The sequence below is a fragment of the Petaurus breviceps genome, unplaced genomic scaffold (assembly GCF_028583685.1).
Source record: "Petaurus breviceps papuanus isolate PSGF00001 unplaced genomic scaffold, PetGlider_PUasm1.0 183, whole genome shotgun sequence".
In the NCBI taxonomy this organism is placed as follows: Eukaryota; Metazoa; Chordata; class Mammalia; order Diprotodontia; family Petauridae; genus Petaurus; species Petaurus breviceps.
Window position 1 is genome coordinate 8266358 of NW_027185791.1, and position 19162 is coordinate 8285519.

General features: G+C 41.3%; 1 protein-coding gene and 1 long non-coding RNA gene across 2 annotated transcripts in view; one reads left to right on the forward strand and one right to left on the reverse strand.

The window, feature by feature from the left end:
* The window catches only part of HSD17B4 (hydroxysteroid 17-beta dehydrogenase 4), a 141045-nt gene extending 133215 nt beyond the window's left edge, over nt 1–7830 (reverse strand). Inside the window, exon 1 of the mRNA XM_069087844.1 lies at nt 7691–7830. Coding sequence (XP_068943945.1) covers nt 7691–7748 — 58 coding nt within the window. The 5' untranslated portion in view covers nt 7749–7830. The remainder of the gene's footprint in view (nt 1–7690) is intronic.
* A 498-nt stretch (nt 7831–8328) lies between these two features.
* On the forward strand, nt 8329–15987 carry LOC138161067 (uncharacterized). Its single transcript, XR_011168259.1, has 2 exons — nt 8329–8567; nt 11381–15987. It is a non-coding gene; the product is annotated as an uncharacterized lncRNA (long non-coding RNA).
* Nucleotides 15988–19162: the final 3175 nt, after the last annotated feature.

Below are 19162 nucleotides of genomic sequence, written 5' to 3' on the forward strand. Positions count from 1 at the left end.
GCTCGAAGTCATAGGTTTCCCACCCCTGAATTAGACTATAAGCTCTAATAAGTGTTGATTTCTTTTTTTTTTTTTTAAACTGTATGGGAAAGGTAAAAGTGTGGTTTCTCAGAGACTGTCTGCTAAAGTAAGTAAGTCCTTAGGTCTTAGGCTGAAGTTTTCATTTTTTTTATTAGAAATTATGTGACTTTGAAACTTTAGAAATCTTTCTGTATAGCTGCTCTGTTCTAGTCAGTCCTTCTCACCCAGTTTACCATGAAAGAGTTAAATTTCTATAGGACTGCAAGAATTGCTGAACAAGACTACTGATAAGGGAGAACAGGCAGTAACCTTGGAAAAGAAGCTCAGTCCCTGGTTCCCAGACAAAAACTCATAGATAATACTAAAAATAATGAAGAATGGAAGGAGCTGGCAGCAGCAGGTGGATTTGACCAATCAAGGGACAGACAGTAGCCTTGGGACCCTGAAGTCCAGATAAGAATGTATCAAGGGTAGACTGAAAGGAGGGGCCAGTATTCTGAGGTTGTAATACACTGATGTAATGGACCTAACGTATTATGTAATAAGATTAGAGCCTCATTAGTAATAATTATGTTAATATTCATAACCCTTGATTATTTAACCCAGCTTTAGCTTATGTACCGCAGCTTCCTCTCTCTCGGTGCTGTCCCAGAGACTGGACCTCCTGCTTCTCATGAGATTCTAATAAATCTTTCTACCTTCACTTTGAGAGGTCTCCGAGCAGTCAATTTGGGTTAGGGTCTCTGTATCCCACACAGTTGGGGGCTCGTCCGGGATCACATGACTCAGTGGGGAACGACCTCCACCCCTATTTGGAGGCAGGCGCCCATGGGGAATTTTGTTCTGTGGTCTCCAGAGCAAGGTGATGCTTCTCCTCCTCACCGAGCAAAGTGCCCGAAGCGGAGAACCTCAGTGAAGGAGAAGATGAAGTGATGGAACCAAAGCTCCGTGTACAGAGGTTGTGACTGAGCTTGCAGTCAGGAGAACCTACACATGTAGCCGGAAGGTAAGCACTCATGAGTCTGGGGGCCAATTGAGGGAGACCCGGAAAGAAGAGCCTCTCACGTGAAATTTTATGTGGTGAATCGGACTGCAAACAGCCCCAGGGGAAAGGACTCTTTGAGAACACTATACGGTGACAGCTGGCAGACCCCTGTCGAGATAATTCAGAATATAGAGGAGTCTAAGGGCAGTCCTCATTAAATTATGGGGAGAATGCAGTCCAAGCCCCCAAAATTCGGAGCAATGTCAGGAAGTGCCAGCTAATAGAGAATTGGGATGGATTACCAAAATATAAAGGGAAGGATAAAAAAATGATCAAGTGAAACTGGCTTGTATATTCGTTCTTTGTGTTTCTGTGTGATTGAGTGTGAATGAGTAAGGTTTAAACTGCAGCTGGACTGCTGGACATTTCTTTGGAATGCTGTTATCTCTGTCCCTCCTCCTCCCTTCCCCTGCTGCTGAATGCAGGCTACAGAGAGAGAGAAAGAGAGGCAAATATTGTCTTGTTTAGGTTATATGATGGTAAATGCAAGTCAAAGAGTGTAGAAGAAGTGTCAGGTCAGAATTAGAAAAAAGAAATAAAGTACTTGTGGTTTTAAAGGGGTCTTAATCAAAGTCCAACAGAAGGATGAGTAAACAGTAGGAAAAACAAGAAAGTTTAAGCCTGCAGCATAGGAAGGAGCAGGGTAAGAAGTTGAGAGGTATAAGTTATTTGCTATTGGAAGGTGTGAACAGAAGTTTTAAGATTTTTAGAAGTTTTAAGATTTTTAAAAGTTTGGAAAATCTCTTCCTCTTCATTCCACTCTGGCCAAGCGCAGTGAGGAGAAATCGATAAGAAAGGGAGGGCATCTTCTCCCCTCAGATCAAAGAGGCAGGCAGAAGAACATTTAATTATTTCCTGCCTCATCTAAAAGAGGAAAGCTTTGTGTATCAGAATGCAACTGAAAGGCAACTGAATACATTCTAGTCATTTTTGAAGAGTGTCACTCCTGATTCAATGCTAAAGATATATAGTATTTGGCACTGGGGCAAATTAGGAAAATACATAGATCTGTAAAAGAGACATCTCAGGGGTGAAGCTTTGAGCTCTCTGGCACAGAAGGCGATACCAGGGTCCCACCCACTCGACTGGTAGATTCAAAGCTCTCACCTTCAAAGAAGTTCTAAAGAGTGGACACATAAGTGAAATTTATGGGAGTAAAAGTTAGAACAGCTAAAAACCATTTGAGCAGATTTTGTTAAAGCCTCTCTCACCAGATCAGATTAAGGAAAGAGAGTGCTGAAGAGTAGTATGGAATTTGAGTTACCCTCCCCCACTTGAAAGCTATATCGTGGGGCCCTGGCAACATCCCTGGGCCCCTCAATACCCTGAAGCCCCCACCTCTAGGAATGCAGATGACCCCCCCCATCTCCTTTCAAACCCCTGGGTCCACAACCAGACTCTGCAACTGTGCGGAGAGGAGAAAAGTCTCTGTACTTGGTAAGGCTAATTTTCTATCGATAATTTTTATATGTGATGATTTGGAAATGCAATTAATACAATTAATGTCACTGTGTTATTATGGTATCTCTAAATTGTAAAATCCTCTTATACTGTAAAAATTGGGTGACCATTGTGAGCCAGAAATAGTGTTACATAAAGCAGTTTTCAATCTAAATTTCGTTAAAACTAAAAGAAAAAAAGTTGTGTAAAACTAGCTATGTTACTTTATCAATTCTGTTAACCCTATTTTATAATTTTATTTCATTTGAATTGGATTTTTATGTTATAGAATCTGATAATTTAAAGCTTTTACATTTTGGATACAAACAGGTAGTAATAATAAACTTTTTGGAAGATATGAATGTGAATGAGTAATTGGAATAGTAAGGAAAGAAATAAATTTGTGGATATATATTTCCTTTCTGAGGACCAAATGTATTAGAACTTAGAAATATATAGTTACGTGATAAAAAGGTACATATTGTTATTAGGCATTAAGAAAGTGATTCATTGTATGTCCCCCTTCCTCCCCCCCCCCCTGAAAGTTTTATTTACTAACTTAGTTTACTGTTCGGTAAGGGGATGGTGGTGGAATTCACATCCTAGGAATTTTTATGGGACTGATATAATTGTAAAGGTGCTTGGTACAATGCCCGGTACAAAACAACAATGCTATTTGAGTGTAAACTGTGTAAGTTAAAAATTAATTGTTTCATGTTTGTTAATCTTATGTGGAATTTTCTTTAAGTGTGAATTTTATGCCAATGGTAATGGGATGAATGATTTTTTTTGTGCAAAGCAATTTGGAAATGACTAAATTTAAGATCACCAGATTGGTAATTACTTGATTTTGGTTTCAAAATCTAAATTTAGGTACATGATACTTATTTATGATATTGTTACTGGTAAACAGTTGTATTAAAAGAAAGTTTCAGTTAAGATTTTTTAAACTTACTGTAAGATTGTTAACCGAGCTATTTGGAGTTATTGTATAAATCAAGTATTTACAAAAGTATGATAGTGAAAGGTAATTATGTGAAGAAAAGACCTGTTAAACCTCCTTGTATGAATTTTGCTAATTGTTTGGGAAAGATTTTATGACGGGAGAATTTAGGAATTGTATAGTAGTTAATGATATCAGGATAAACTATATTTGAAAAAGGGAAATATTCTTATGAAGAAATGTTTTATAAGATCTTTGGTATGAGATGATGGGGAGCAGATTAGCAGACAAGAAAGGTAAGAAGGCCGCCCTGTCCATAGAATCTATGAAGAGGGTTGTGTTGAATCCCCAAGACCCTAAGACAAAAGCAATACTTGTGTTCATAGAAGCTGAAAGGGAAAATTTAATTAAGTTTGGGAAGACTGAAATTGAGCAAAGTATTGGTTGTTGCTTGATGGGAGTGAAATGGTCAATCAACAAATCTGTAAAGTGTCTTATATGCAAGGAAGTAAACAAAAGGGTATTAATAAAGCAGTGTGAGTCTCCTGACAGGAAGGCTGGGAAAAACAGACCCTAAGATTTAGAGCAGTGTTTATGGGTTCCAGAATAGTGAAGTAGTTTCAGAAGTTTTATGGGAAAGACTGAGACCAAGATGGGAGACACAAGATGAGAGAGACAAGGAAGTATTTAGGAAGACAGAAAGATTTGTAACTTGATTTTATAATTAATAGCTCGATCATATTTGAGAAGAAAAGGAAATAAGAATACAAATGCAATATTGAATCATTATCCCATGGACTGAGACTGGGATTATAGAGTTACTGTAGAAAAGTTATATCTGTGTATATGTAATGGGGTCCCAGTGTATTCCAAAGTGTAATTGGGTATTAATGCAATTGACTGAATTAATTGTTGGGATTAAACCAGAGACATTTTTAGTTGAGAGAAAAGAAATTTTAGTGTGAGATCAGATTAAGCATAGTTATAGTAAGATGGGGAATCTTGGGAAGTAGATGCAAATCTATTAGAGCAATAATTTATAATCCTGATGCAAAATTTTATTTTTATGAACAAGAATAAATATAGAAATGAATACAGGCTATTTGAGGCTCACTTTAGAGATGTTCCTTAACCAATGTGAGATTATAATCATATCTTAAACTGATTGTTGGAGCTTGTTATTTAAGATTTGATGGGATTGTTAACTGACTATTCCTCTGAGTCTAACTCCAGGTATGGATATTAAGAAAGGCTATCCAAGCTATCTGAGCCACCAATCCATGATGCCAGACCCTATGAGGTACAGATATGGAAGGCCTGTGAAGTATGGGTATGGAAGGTTGGGAGAACGACTGTTCTTCATGAGCTGAGGTAGGATTCTCCTGACTCGACCCTCCCAGTAACACCTGGCAGCCTCTGAGCTTGGCTCAATGCAGACTGCAGCTTGGTATACATTTTGCCTGGAATTTACATTCTGAAGTTGGGGAAAATGGTTCCCTCATTACAGTTTTGTCCCTATTCTTGGTGGCAAGTTTCAATAATCAAAAGTTTTGAAAATATAACAACAAATCTATTAAATACTTGATTCTGGAACATCTTAAGTTACTATAAGATAAAGCTATTAGGCTCAGGATTTAGCATAGGTAGTCCTGTATAAGTCAGGATCCTTTAGTTCTTTGTAATATTGTGAGGACAAGCAGGTCAAGGATTTCTGGGAATATTATTCTGTTATTTAGTTAGTATCATACTTGTCTCAGCTTTCTCATAATTAGCTAATGTTAAAAGAATAGTTTCTGGACTACTTAGTAAATATTTTAATTGTTGTAACTGTTAACATAATGTGAATCCCTTAGTGAAATCCCATACTCCTGGTGGAAGAATTAATAATGGATTAATGCAAAAATACAAGAAATTAGTTTTAATGTGTAATCATGACAATTGACCAAGAATCTAATTTTAATTTTGTAAGAATAATAAGGGTTCAGGATGAGTAATTTAAATTGGTTCTAAGGTTCCTTTTGTAGAAAAGTGAATGAAAGAAGGCAGAAGAGAAAGAGCCTGGAATGTGATGCTCAGGATGGATGGATGGAAAACAACCAGAGGACTTCCATCTGATGGTGTAATCCCTGCCAGACAACAGTGTGAAAAGAGACTTTTGGACTTTGGAAGGGACAGTTGTTTGTTATTGTTTTCTTTTGAATCCCTGTATCTGCACTCACGAAGCGGACTGCCGCCTTGTATGTCGTCAATGTAACAATATACATTCTTATTATTTACTTGTGTTTTGTAACTAAGCTCAGTATTGTTTCCCCATATCACTAAGATGATAAGATTAGACACAAAACCTCTGGAAGGGGTCATGTTGGTGGTGTTACGGAATAAAAGGTAGGAACCTATACCTGCAATTACTCAAGATGAAATGGGACCAACCAGAGACTTAGAAAACCAATGTGAGGCCATGCTCAAAATGTTTGAAGAAAGAGTGTGAAAGAATGTTAAATTGTTTTAGTGAGAAACCACATTAGGCTAAAAGAAAGAGGGGATTGTATGGGAAAGGTAAAAATGTGGTTTCTCAGAGACTGTCTGCTAAAGTAAGTCAGTCCTTAGGTCTTAGGCCGAAGTTTTCATTTTTTTTATTAGAAATTATGTGACTTTGAAACTTTAGAAATCTTTCTGTATAGTTGCTCTGTTCTAGTCAGTCCTTCTCACCCAGTTTACCATGAAAGTGTTAAATTTCTATAGAACTGCAAGAATTGCTGAACAAGACAACTGGTAAGGGAGAACAGGCAGTAGTAACCTTAGAAAAGAAGCTCTGTCCCTGGTTCCCAGACAAAGACTCCTAGATAATACTAAAAATAATGAAGAATGGAAGGAGCTGGCAGCAGCAGGTGGATGTGACCGATCAAGGGACAGACCTCAAGTCCAGATAAGAATATATCAAGGGTAGACTGAAAGGAGGGGGGCCAGGATTCTGAGGTTGTAAATACACTGACCTAATGGACCTAATGTATTATGTAACAAGATTAGAGCCTCATTAGTAATAATTATGTTAATATTCATAATCCTCGCTTATTTAACCCAGCTTTAGCTTATGTCTCCTCTCTCTCGGTGCTGTCCCAGAGACTGGACCTCCTGCTTCTCACGAGTAAATCTTTCTACCTTCACTTTGAGAGGTCTCCGAGTAGTTAATTTGGGTCGGGGTCTCCTTATCCCACACGAAACTGACCTTTTAATATCTTTTATACATTTTTTACACGCCCCACTCTGCCTGCCTGGTATGGTTTTATACAAGTCCTCAATCAAAACTGCCTTGCTTAGAGTGACAGGTACTTAATGACTTCCTTACAGACAATAAGAATTTCTCATTCATCCCCTTCCATTTTACTCCTCAAAGTGTAGACTACGCCAAGAACCATCCCCTAAACCAAAAGCCAAGCTTTATTTCTTGAAATGAACTCTTACTTCCAGAAATAGCTTTTTTAGGTAGGGAATGTTGCGCTCAGCGTGTCTCAGTCAGCCTCCCCAAAACAGGCATTTCAAGCTGCCTGACACGGAGGACGTAATTCGTTTCGTGTGATGCTGAATTCTACACAGTCCACAGCAAGAGGTGCAGGAGAGGAGGGGCTGGCTCCAGTGTCCCCATCCTCTCGCGCAAGGACCCTTCTTCGTGAGCCTTCGCTGAACTGAAGGAAATCACTTACTGACCAACATCCCGCCGGCCTTCCAGATCTAGCCCCGCGATCACCGACGGCTCTGCACCTTCAACCCGGGATGCAAAGGGCGCTGGAGGCGCAGGGTCGAAGGCCCTTTCAGACCAGGCGCTGGGAGCGGAGATAACTTCAACCGGACTGTCTAAGGCCCCAGGCCCAAAGCGCACACGCACGGGAGACGCTCCTCGGCGGCAGAGGCCGAGTAGGCAAAAGGTGAAGGGAAAGAGGGGCAATAAGCCAAGGTCTGGGGGGGCAAGGGGGGGGGCCTGCCGCTCTCACTCGGCCCCCCCGCCACCCTCAGGGTCTCCAGCCCCCCCGGCGCCACAACATCCGCCCCGTCTCATGCTCCATTCTACACAGTCCCCACCCCCCCCCCCCCTCGTCCCGGGATCGCAGGGCTGCAGCAGGGTGGAGGGGCCCGGCGCGGAAGAGCGTGCGCGCGCATCCCCTCGCCAGGGGGCGTGGGAGGGGGACGAGGAGGAGAGCTCGTGCGAGCGAACGCTCGCCGAGCTGTGGCCGCCGCTTGCTCACCTCCCCCCGCACCGGTGACCAGCACCACCCGCCCGTCGAATCTCAGTAGCCTCTCCATAACTCCTGCTCACAGCCACAAAAAGCCACACAGAGGCGTACAAGGCTCTGCGCCGCGGGGTAGGCGTGGCGAAGGGGGAGGCGGGGGCGGGGCGAGGACCTCGAGAAAGCGGAAGGAAACGGAGACGAATCCTGTTACTCTTAGAGGAAAAGGACGGGGAGCGCGTGAGCGAATGAGGGGGAGGAAGTGCGCCTGCGCGGCCCCGAGGCCTCCTGGGAAATGTAGTCTGGCATCTTCTCGAGCCTCTCCCAGGCCTAACCAAGCATTCTTGAGGGAGGCTGAGCTGCCTGTGCTTGGCTGGCCAGGGAGCCCGTGGTGGTCAGCCTTGGAGACAAAGTGGCTAAATTAAAGAGCTGTCAGGCGTCAGTTTAGCCCAAGAGGAAGGAGATTGGGAGAGACGGCCATAAGGCAAGCCTGAACAAATAACGTTAATTCCGGTTGTGTTGGGGTGAGAGCGCTGGAGAGCTGGACCCACCTCAGAAGAAAGAGCCTGGGTTGGACCCAGAGGACCTGGGCTTGAATTCCACTTAAGCAACTTACTGCCTTTGTGTGTTTGAGCAAGCCACTGAACCGGCCTTACGGCGTGATGTGTGGAGCCCCGAGCTCCCGGCAAGGGCGACCGCTCCTTACGAGCCATCTGTGTCTGCTGCTCAGCAGAATCCAGTAAACGTTCGGTACTCCTGCCCCAGGGTTCTGTTCAACACCGGACAGACGGACAGATTGGGAGAGAAAACACCAGCTCTGGCGTAGATCCGGAAAGGTCTCATGTAAAAGGCTGTGCTTGGGTTGTCTCGAAAGAAGAGATTCTGTGGGGCACAGGTGAGGATGGAGTGCATTCCAGGCATGGGACATGGCTAATCAAAAGGCAGAGATAGATGGAGTGATTGTGTGAAGAACGAGAAAAGGGTCAGTTAGGTTGTGATCACAGAATACAGAAATACAGGGTGGGAAATAATGTTCCTTAAAGTGGGAGAGAAAGTTGGGACCTTTTAAGAAAAGAGGAATTTGCATTTTGTCATGGAGGCAATTGAGAACCTCTGGGCTTGATTAAATAGGAGAGAAATATGGTCACATCTGCTTTTAACAAAAATCACTGACAGGGAGCGGCCAGGTGGCTCAGCGTGTAAGAGCACCGGCTCCAGTGTCGGGATGGCCTGGGGATCAAATCCAGGCTCAGATATTTAGCTCCACACCCAGAAATAACTGGCCGTGTAACCTTGAGCAAGTTACTTAACCCCGATTGCTTTAAAAAAAAATAAATAAATCACTGACAGGATGTAGGATGAACTGCAGTGATAAACTTTAGGTACAGAAACCAACTAGAAGGCTGTTGAAATATTCTTAGCAAGAAATGGTAATGGCTTAAATTAAGGCAGTAGCTGAGTGAATTGAAAGAAGGGGTCAGATGTAGACATGTTGTGGAGGTAGAAATGGCTAATTTGGGGGGCAGCTCGGTGGTGCAGTGAATAGAGCCCCAGCCCTGGAGTCAGGTGGAACTGTGTTCAAATTTGGCCTCTGACACTTAACACTTATTAGCCATGTGACCTTGGGCAAGTCACTTAACCCCAACTGCCCTGCCTTCCCCCCTCCAAAAAGAAATGGCAAAATTTAATAACTGATTGGCTATATAGGATGAGGGAGAGTGAGAAGTCAAACATAATGCTGAGATTACAAACCTGGGAAACCAGAAGTATGGTTGTGCCTTCAAAAGAAATGGTGAAGTTGTGAAGGAAGGAAGGAGAGAGATAATAAATTTTCTTTGGACATATTGAGTTGGAGATGTCTCTAAAACATTCTGACCTATCTTATCTACTCATTCCTTCACATCTGCTTCCAAACATGCCTAAGTTGTCCCCCCACCCCTCATACTTAGAAAACCTCTTCCCTACATCCTGCCTTCCCTTTAAGGTAGATAAAATAGGTCAAAAGTTAATAGAGAAAAGAAAGATTTTGCAATACGCTAAAGACAACGAGAGGAGGATGGGATAAAGCATAGAAGCAGAGCCACCTCATTAAAGACTGTGGAAGGGAAGAAAGAGTGGGGCATGATATCAGAGAGTTTAGAGATGAAGAGGAGAAAAGGAAGAGAACTCACACTGACTGTCTCAATTTTTTCACTAAAGTAAGAGACAGTGTCCTCAGCTTACACTTACACTATCAGCCACAGAAGATTTTTTTAAAGAAACTGTTTTGTAAACTCTAAAGCATTAGATTATTATATCATTAAGAGTTGTTCAATGAAATTGGGTATTATTTCAATGATGTGTTCTTTGACTTATCGAATTTATTCAATGAAATCATTTAAGTTTTAATCCTTTTTTAAAATTCTGTTTATTGATTACAAAGTTTATTCTATTTAGATCAGTAAATGATATTTTAAAATATCTCTGCCTTTATTTCTTTATGGGGTTTTTACATTACTTACAACATTAATTTTTTATAAGATTTTGAAGTCCAAATTTTTCTCTCCCTCCCTCGCATCCCCCCACCCCCAGATGGCAAAATCTGATTTAGGTTATACTTGCGCAATCATGTAAACATATTTCCATATTAGTCATGTGGTGAAAGAAGAAACAGAATAAAAGGGGAAAATGTGCAATCACATTAAACATATTTCCACACCTAATAAACTATTTTATAGCAACATCTACCTATCTATAGATCTACAGGTCTAATGATTTGAGAAAAGATAGAAAAAGAATAGATTCAACTTTCCTTTCTTTCAACAGATACTAAAATGGTTTGTTTCAGTAATAATGTCAGAGGGTTCTTACCTGAACAGCCTCAGTCTTCTCAAATTTTCTTTTGTGGTCTAGCTTACTTTATTTCACCACATAATTGTCACCACCTCATAATCATCAAACCCTATTTTTTTAGTCCAAAAATTGGTTTATAACCTTTCATTGCATAATTGTTACATGATATAATTGTCATTTTGCTTAAAAGGTAAACAGAGCAGCAATGTATTCACCAGTGGCATATAGACATGCATTTATCTCTCGGGCATTGCTAGCCCCAGCCTAGAATTCTCTGGCAAGATTAAGCCTAATAAACTTTTTTTTTTGCACTGAATTAATGTAAGTAATGTAATTAGGTTTAATCTTGAGCAGTGTTCCAAGAGCACTTTCTAAAAGTTCTTTCAACACCTGTGATCCCAATTTGTTTCTTTTCTACTTCCATTACTTGTCATCTGATCTGTATTTCTTTTCAGAAGAAATGCATCATAAAGATAAAACTCCTTCAATATACAGTGACTACACCAATCTTTCACTTTCCTATAGATGAAGTATATTCCTTTCACTACAAAAGAAAAGCCCTTTTTATCTTCTATTTTCTAGGCTTTGATTTTTTTTTTCTGGTCCAGGTGGGCCTAGATTCTTGTCATTCCTAGTCAATGATGGTATTTCTTTCTGTTACTCAACTTGTCAGTCATTTTGCATCACCTATAACTGGCTATTTTCATCATTGCTTATTGTTTGGAGTCTTTTTTCCCAGTTACACTTACATTTCCAACATTTCCCGAAAGCTTAGGATCAAAAACTTATAAAAAATGAATGTTGTAGTAGGGGAATTTGCTAGTGAGTAGGGGTATGTTACTTTTTATTAAAACCTCTTTTTTTTTTTTTTTTCAGATTGAGTCTTCCTATCTCTCCTATTCTGAAAGTACAGAGGCCATTCACAATCACAATCCCACAGCTAATTTATACAAAAGCTTTGAACCTCTCCATATCTGACCTGAGCCAGTTGACCCTTTGTTAGATAGCCTCATAGCTTTTTTTGGGGGGTGGCCATGGGAGGGGCACTATATTGATGCTGACACCTGATCAGTTTTAGGCCTACTATAGACCAGAACTCCTGAGCTCAAGCGATCCACCAGGCTTACCCTTCCCAATGACAGGAACAAGAAGTTTGTGCCACCATACCCAAATGTATATAAAAAATCCTAACTTATAAAAGATTAAATATAACCCGTGTCACAAAGCCCCTTGGTATGGGATTTTCTCCTCATTGGTGGAAATCCATTCCTCCCTGCATAAGGGACAGGGTATAACTGGTGGGGGTGGGAGAGGAAAGAGCTCCAGTCTCTTTAGTCTCTTTCTTAAAAGCTCTTCAGTTTCCTCTGGATCTTCAGTCTCTTTGGGCTTTGGGTGCTTCAGGCTTCCAGCTTCAAGAGATGCATAATGCCAACCCCACTTCAGTTTACTGAAAGTAAAATAAGACTGGAAAGAAGATAACCATCATGTCCCTATTCCCAGCTTGCTATTTTAGAGATTTGGGGGAACTTCCCTTTGGATGAGATCTAGGTCTCTCTCAACTGGGCAGTTACCAATCCCAATGGGAGAGTTCCTTCACTTTGTATAGTCTGGTAAAAATTTTCCTAGAACGGGGCAGCCAGGTAGCACAGTGAGTAAGACCACCAGCCTCAGTGTCGGGATGACCTGGGGGATCGAATCCAGGCTCAGATACTTAACACCACACCCAGAAATAACTGGCCGTTTAACCTTGAGCAAGTTACTTAACCCCAATTGCTTTAAAAAAAATTCTCCTAGATCACTTTATCTGACTTTTATTTTGCCATGATTTGAATAAATGAGCTTCTTTGCTACTTCCTAAGTGTTGTAAAAATAATTATTAATAATCAATATCTTCAAGAGTCTCCTAGCCCCCCATTTAAGGGTTTGACTTTAAAAATAGTTTTAAAGACCTGACTTTTAAGGTCAGTTTTTCTTCAATAGGACATTACTGATAATGAGATTGCATTGAATCCCCTTATCCTAGTCAGCCTCCCACCCAAGATTGCAAGTAATTTAATCTAGGGTAGGGAAGCCTATTGTGTTCTACTCTAGCTTGAGTGGAGACAGATTCTTTTGTCTAGATAGCCCAAGTCTGGGTGTGATCTGGTATAGCTGGTAGTGGTATTTTCTCTGTCCAGGGGTGAAATGATGGAGTGACAGCCCCTGTTGGAAGAGTATATAAACTATGTACCATATCACACATATCAGATAGGCTAACATGACAAAACAGGAAAATGATAAATGTTGAAGAAGATGTGGAAAAATTAGAACATTGATGCATTGTTGGTGGAGTTGTGAACTGATCCAACCATTCTGGAGAGCAATTTGGCACTATGCCCAGAGGACTATAAAACTGCATACCTTTTGATCCAGCAATAACACTTCTAGGTCTGTATCCTAAAAGATTATAAAAATGGGAAAAGGACCCACACGTGCAAAAAATATTTATAGCAGCTCTTTTTGTCGTGGCCAAGAGTTGGAAATTGAAGGGATGCCCATCAGTTGGGTAATGGCTAAACAAACTGTGTTATGTGAATACTATTGTTCCATAAGAAATTAGCAGGTAGGCTTTAGAAAAATCTGGAAAGACTTACATGAACTGATGCTGAATCAAGTGAGCAAAACCAAGAGAACTTCTGTACGCAGTAACAGCAACATTGTGTGATGACCAAATGTAAAGCCAAGCACAGGTAGCTCTCCAGAGGACTGCCACTGTGAATAGCTTTTCTGATCACATAGTATGGTGAACTCTATTTATTCAGCAATAAACTAAAGCAAAACATTCACAGAAACCAAAGTACAACATTCACAACAATATAACATAACAATTTATTACTAAAGTGACCACATATTCTTAAACAAAAGATATCATTCAATAAGTCACAATCTGAATCAAGCAATATAAAGTACCCATTTAAAGTCTTCTTTCATCTTGATTGGAGACTAGCTTCCAATCATCCTTAACTCAATCATCCTTAAGGAGTACAAAGTACAAAGGTCTCCCACCCCTAGGTCACATTCTTAATCTTGTCAGTCAGCACTAAATATCCAAGCAGAGGTCCTTTCATCTTGACTCAGCCTGACTCCCAAACTCCATGGTTCCTCTTCCATGCTCCCAGCTCTTGCCTGAATTTACCCAACTGTCACCTGGATTCACAAGTAGTTAGCTCCTGACTTCTGGTCCAGATCCTTGTCCAACTCCCAGTCCAACTCCACACATCAAGCTTAGCAGAGTTACAACAATATTCACACACACATTGTCGGCACTATCATCGATTCACTTTCTGGCTGTGAAATCAACACAGAACAGAACAGAGAGAATGCCAGCACTACAGGCATCTTTCCTTCCTGTTCCAGTTTGTGCTCCTGCCTGTCCCACCCTTCCTGTTTCATCAGCAAGTTCCTCCCACCTCCAAATCACAGGAGAGGCTTAAAGGTACTTGAAGAACTGAAACAAGGACCTAAGTGCTTAAATAACTGAAACAAGGAGCTAAATACCATTTGACTCGCCATTACAACAACTTTGATAGACTTAACTGTTCTTAGCAATACAAGGAACCAAGACAATTCCAAAAGACTCATAATGTAAAATACTATCCACATCCAGTGTAAGTAGATATGGAGTCTGATTGCAGATCAAAGCATATTATTTGCTCTGTCTTTTGTTTGTTTGTTTCTTCTTTCGCATGGTTTTTCCCTTTGGTTCTAATTCTTCTTTACAACATCACTAATGTGGAAATATGTTTAATATGATTGTATATATATATATATATATATATATAAAACCTGTATCAGATCGCATACTGTCTTATACAGGGGAATAGAGGGAAGGGGAGAAAATTAGGACTCAAAATCTTATCGAAGTGAAAGTTAAAAATGAAAAACAAACAAATAAAAGTGTGGGTTTTTTTTTTAAAGATTAGCCTGAAGGCAGCTAGGTGGCACAGAGAATAGAGCCCCAGCCTGGCCTCAGACACTTGACACCATTACTAGCTGTGTGATCTTAGGCAAGTCACTTAATCCCAATTGCCATGCCTTCCCCCCTCCAAAATAGAAAAAAAAAAAATTTTAGCCTGAATTTGAAAACCACATTCCCCAGAGATTCCCAAACTTATCTGGTCTACTGCCCCCTTTAAAAAAAAAATTCTGCTTTTTAAGTTCTTTTCTTCAATAAATTTTTGTACCTCTTTTTCCAGTTCTTCAATAGATTTTTTTTTTACCCTTTTTATGATTTGGGCGATTCTGTTTTCTAAGATGTTAGTTTCTTCAGTATTTTTTGTGCCTCTTTTGTCAATCTCAGAGAATGTAACAACCTTTTGGACCCACTGGCCAATCAAAAAGTATCTACTGAAAAACTAGCCTCCCACCCAGGCTCCTCGTGCACTTTAGCCTAGGGGCAGGGAAGATCTTTAAAATTTACATTCTCATTACAATCCCTCATTTCTTTTCCCAGTTTTTCCTTATTTGGTTTTTCACATCCTTTTAGAGCCCTTCCAGGATTTGTGGGAGGGGGTCTCTGCGTCCATTCACATTCCTTTTTGAGGTTTTTGTGTTTTAACATCATTGTCCTCTTTTGGGTTTGTGTTTGGATACTGCATATCACCACAGAAACTTCCAATGTTCAGGTTCTCTTTCGTTGCTTGCTCATTTTTTTCCAGCCAATTTACTGACTTTTAACCTTATGTTAGAGTTGGTTTCTGCTCTCAGGGTACAGGGGGCACTGTTCCTGGTTTCAGCTTTTCTATGCTGCTGTTTTCAGAGCTAATTCAGGGGGGCTCTACGTTTTCAGTTTTTCCAAGATGGAATGATCTGAGGAGATGTGGTTACTGTTCTCCTGGCCTGTGCTCTGGTCTGTGAACAATCCCTAGCACTCTTTTCCACCCTAGAACTGTGACCAGGATCCCAGCTCCACAGAAGCCACAAGTGCTCCTCCTAAGCCCAGGACTGTGACCCAGAACCATGCATAGTAACGTGACAGAGTCCTGCTCCTAGTGCCAACAAAGGGTTCCCTGTAAGCTTCTGGCCATTTGTATGGCCCCCTGAGAGCTCTGGAAGCTGCCGTTGCCACTTAGGATTCAGCTGCTCCCCAAGGCCTGCTGCTGCCTTGCCGAACTGGACTCTACTCTCACCCCAGTCAGACCGATTTTTCCTGACAGCCTTCTAAGTTGTCTTGGGCTGGAAAAATATTTCACCTTAACTTTTTATTGGTTCTACTACTCCAGAATTAATTTTGGGACCTTATTTTAAAGTTGTTTGGAGTTGAGTATGGGAGAACTTAGGTGAGTTCTTACCTTTACTCCATCATCTTGGTTCCACCTCATTTGTCTTTCCTTTCTTCCTTTCTCTTCCTTTCAATTATGTTACATATTCTTTGATTATTTTGAATGGAATTTCTCTATCACTTCCTCATGGGTTTGCTCGTTAAAATACAGAAATGCTGCTGATTTTTGTGGATTTATTTTATATGCTGCAAATTGATCAAGTTATTGTTTCTACTTTTAGTTGACTTTTTAGGGTCCTTTAAGTATATCATAAAATTATGTGCACAAGCAATCATTTTGCTTTGCCTTTGCTTATTCACTCAATTTCTTTTTTCTGTCTTCTGTGGTATCTCTCATACCAATAACTGTGTAGATATGCTGTTAAGCAGTCTGCCTGGGTTATTTTACGCGTCTTCATTGCTCTTCTTGGCCATGACTGAGCCACTGAAGTATAGGACAGGAGCTGGCTGTTAAAATCACAATTTGGAAGTAGAGAGAATTCGTTTCTTTAGCTGATGCTTCCTTTGGGTGTAATGGTGGGGAGCCATTAAAACCCAGCACCAAGCAAAACTAATAGTGATTTGCTGTGACAGATTGTCTCTTTAGTCATATAGGTCTAATGGGGGGAGTATAACCACCCAGAAAGGGATGTCATACCTAGTTCATCCAGGTATATAGGCTACTTGCTTCTAATCTCTGTCCTCACCTTTGAGATTTCTCAGAGAGCCCTGTGTCAGTCCTGGACCCATGCCATGCACTTCTGATCTCTGTCTTCACTCTGAGCCCTCTTCAGTGTTCTAGAACCCATTCCAGTTCAGACCTAATAGGAATTACTAGTTCCTGCTTCCTATACAGATTTCCCTGGCCTAGCTTGCTGTAAATCAGATCTCCTTGGCCTTCCTTACAGGACACAATATTGCTACCTCCCACAAAGTCGGACATTGAGGGAGATCGTTGAACAGCTTAATCACTTACCTCCCTCAATAGATCTCTTTCCAGCCACTGATACTCTGCCTAGACTCATTCCTCAATAGTTGACATACTCCTACCCCTTCATACTCCCCTCATACCAATAATTCTGAAGCTAGAGCTATACAAGCCTCAATCTCCATCCTCCACCCCCCTTCCCTTACTCCTATCCCTCTCTGCTTTACCCTCACATGTCCATTTCCAGATCCATCTACCTATTCTTCTGTGTGTCTTGGAATGCCTGTTTCATATTTAACAAGCCTGTTTTACTCTTAAACTTTTTCCTTTTCTATTCCCTCCATTTTCTGCTTCTAATTTCTGACCATCTCCTCTTGACATGGCATCCCTGCCCAACCCTTCCAATACCAGGTGCACAGTGATTATACCCCAGTAAAACATCTTGGCAGATTGGCTAAACCAGGTTGAGGGTAACCAGTGGGCCCCAAACTCATTGTTGAGTTAGGGAGACGTGCACTTTAAGCATGTGAAGACTTCCCCCAGTGGGATAAGTGGATGAGAATAAGTTTTTCCTGTAGCCTGAAGGCAGCTGAAGCAGGCAGTGTGGAGCACTTTCAGCTTGTTAAGACACCAAAGATGCCAGTGTCGTCTACTGCATCCTTGGCCACGGCCCTCATCCTGACTTTTGTCTTGCCACTGGATTCAATGACTCAGGAAGAGAAAGTGAGGCTGATAACTTTGTGCAACTCTGCCTCACTTAAACCCAGTCTGCATGCAAGTCAAGAGATCATGCTGTAATGTCATCGATCCTCTTAGAAAACAAAGGAGGAATAACAGCAGCACTTTCCCTGAAATCCTAACTCCTGGTCATGTGCCCCATTGGTTGTGAGAATACTCTTTGCTCCTCATTTGCCACTTCCAAATTCTCCTTCTATCACTCTCAATGAATAATCTCTCCTCCTTTGAGGTTCATTCAATCCAAATTTATCACCCAGTCAAGATTTGCAGACCACTAAATAAGGTCAGTGCCCAAGTCTTTCTTTTCTACCCCAAGTCCTGTCCTCATCCTAGGGAACTTTAACATGCATATTGATATTCCTTCCGACATCCCCACTTCCCAGGTCCTCAATTTACTTATTTCCCATGACCTACACTTCCATTCCACTTCACTCCACACAATCTTTCTATCATGCACAATTGTTCTGCTTCCATGGCCATTAATTCTGAAATTCCTTAATCCAATCATAATCTTTTATCATTCTGTCTTTCCCCTGCCTTTTGACTCCTAAACCTATTCTTCATCCTCACTGTATCTCTAATCACTTTACCCATCAGTTGTCTCCCAGGCCATCACCCCTGCCTTGGCTACATTCTTTACCCTGCATCATCACAGTCCTTTGGTGAACCAGTTCAGTTCCATGATCTCCTCTGCTCTCAAATCCCTCGCCCCTTTTTTCCACCATCAGTCATACCTGGCATAGCCCTAAACTTGTATTGATTCCCACTATCTGCTTTTCCCCTATTCACATCCTGCTGAATAGAGCTAGAGAAAATCATGCAAAGGAGGTCCGCTTCAAACTTAGGTTTCATAATCTCAGCTGTACCTTTAGCACAGCAAGGCAATCCTTTTACACCTCCCTAATGGAATCGCTATCCCACATTATTACAATGGCTATCAGAAAATGCTTCCTCCCTCCTCAAGCCTGCCGCGGCAGCCCCTCCCTCTACTTTCTCAGTTGGAAAAAGTTGATTTGTTTCCCCAAGAACTCCCTTTTCTCTCCTCCTCCTCATCCCACATCACTCAGCTGCCCTCTGCCATGATCTCCATTTTGGCTTCACATGAAGAAGTGGCTTTTCTCCCTGTCAAGCTAAACTCTTCAGTGTGCACAAGTGATCTTGCCACCCCATCTTTCTGGCACCTTGTCCTTTCTGTCATCCTCCCTCTCTCATTAGTCTTCAGCCACCCCCTATCTAGTAGCTGCTTTCTGCTGTCTACAAATGTGCCTGAGTCATCTCATCCTTAAAAAACCCTCACTTGATCAACTATCCCTGCTAGCTACTGTTCATGGCTAAGCATCTACAGAAAGAAGATGTCTACAGCTGGTGCATCCCCTTCTTTTTTTTTTCTCACCCTTTTTTGAATTCCTGCAATCTGGCTTCCAACCTCATCATTCAACTGAAGTTGCTCTCTCTAGAGTTACAAATGGTCTCCTAATAGCCATATCTAATGGCCTTTTCCTGATCCTCTTGGCCTCTCTGCAGCCCTTGATACTGACAATCACCTTTTCCTGGATATTTTCTTTTCTCTAGTTTTTTTTTTCTTTTTTTTCCCTTTGGATCGCTAAGTAGCCCAGTGGATGGATTATTGCACCAGGAATCAGGAAAACCTGAGTTTGCATCTGCCCTATGATACTTACTAGCTGGGTGACCC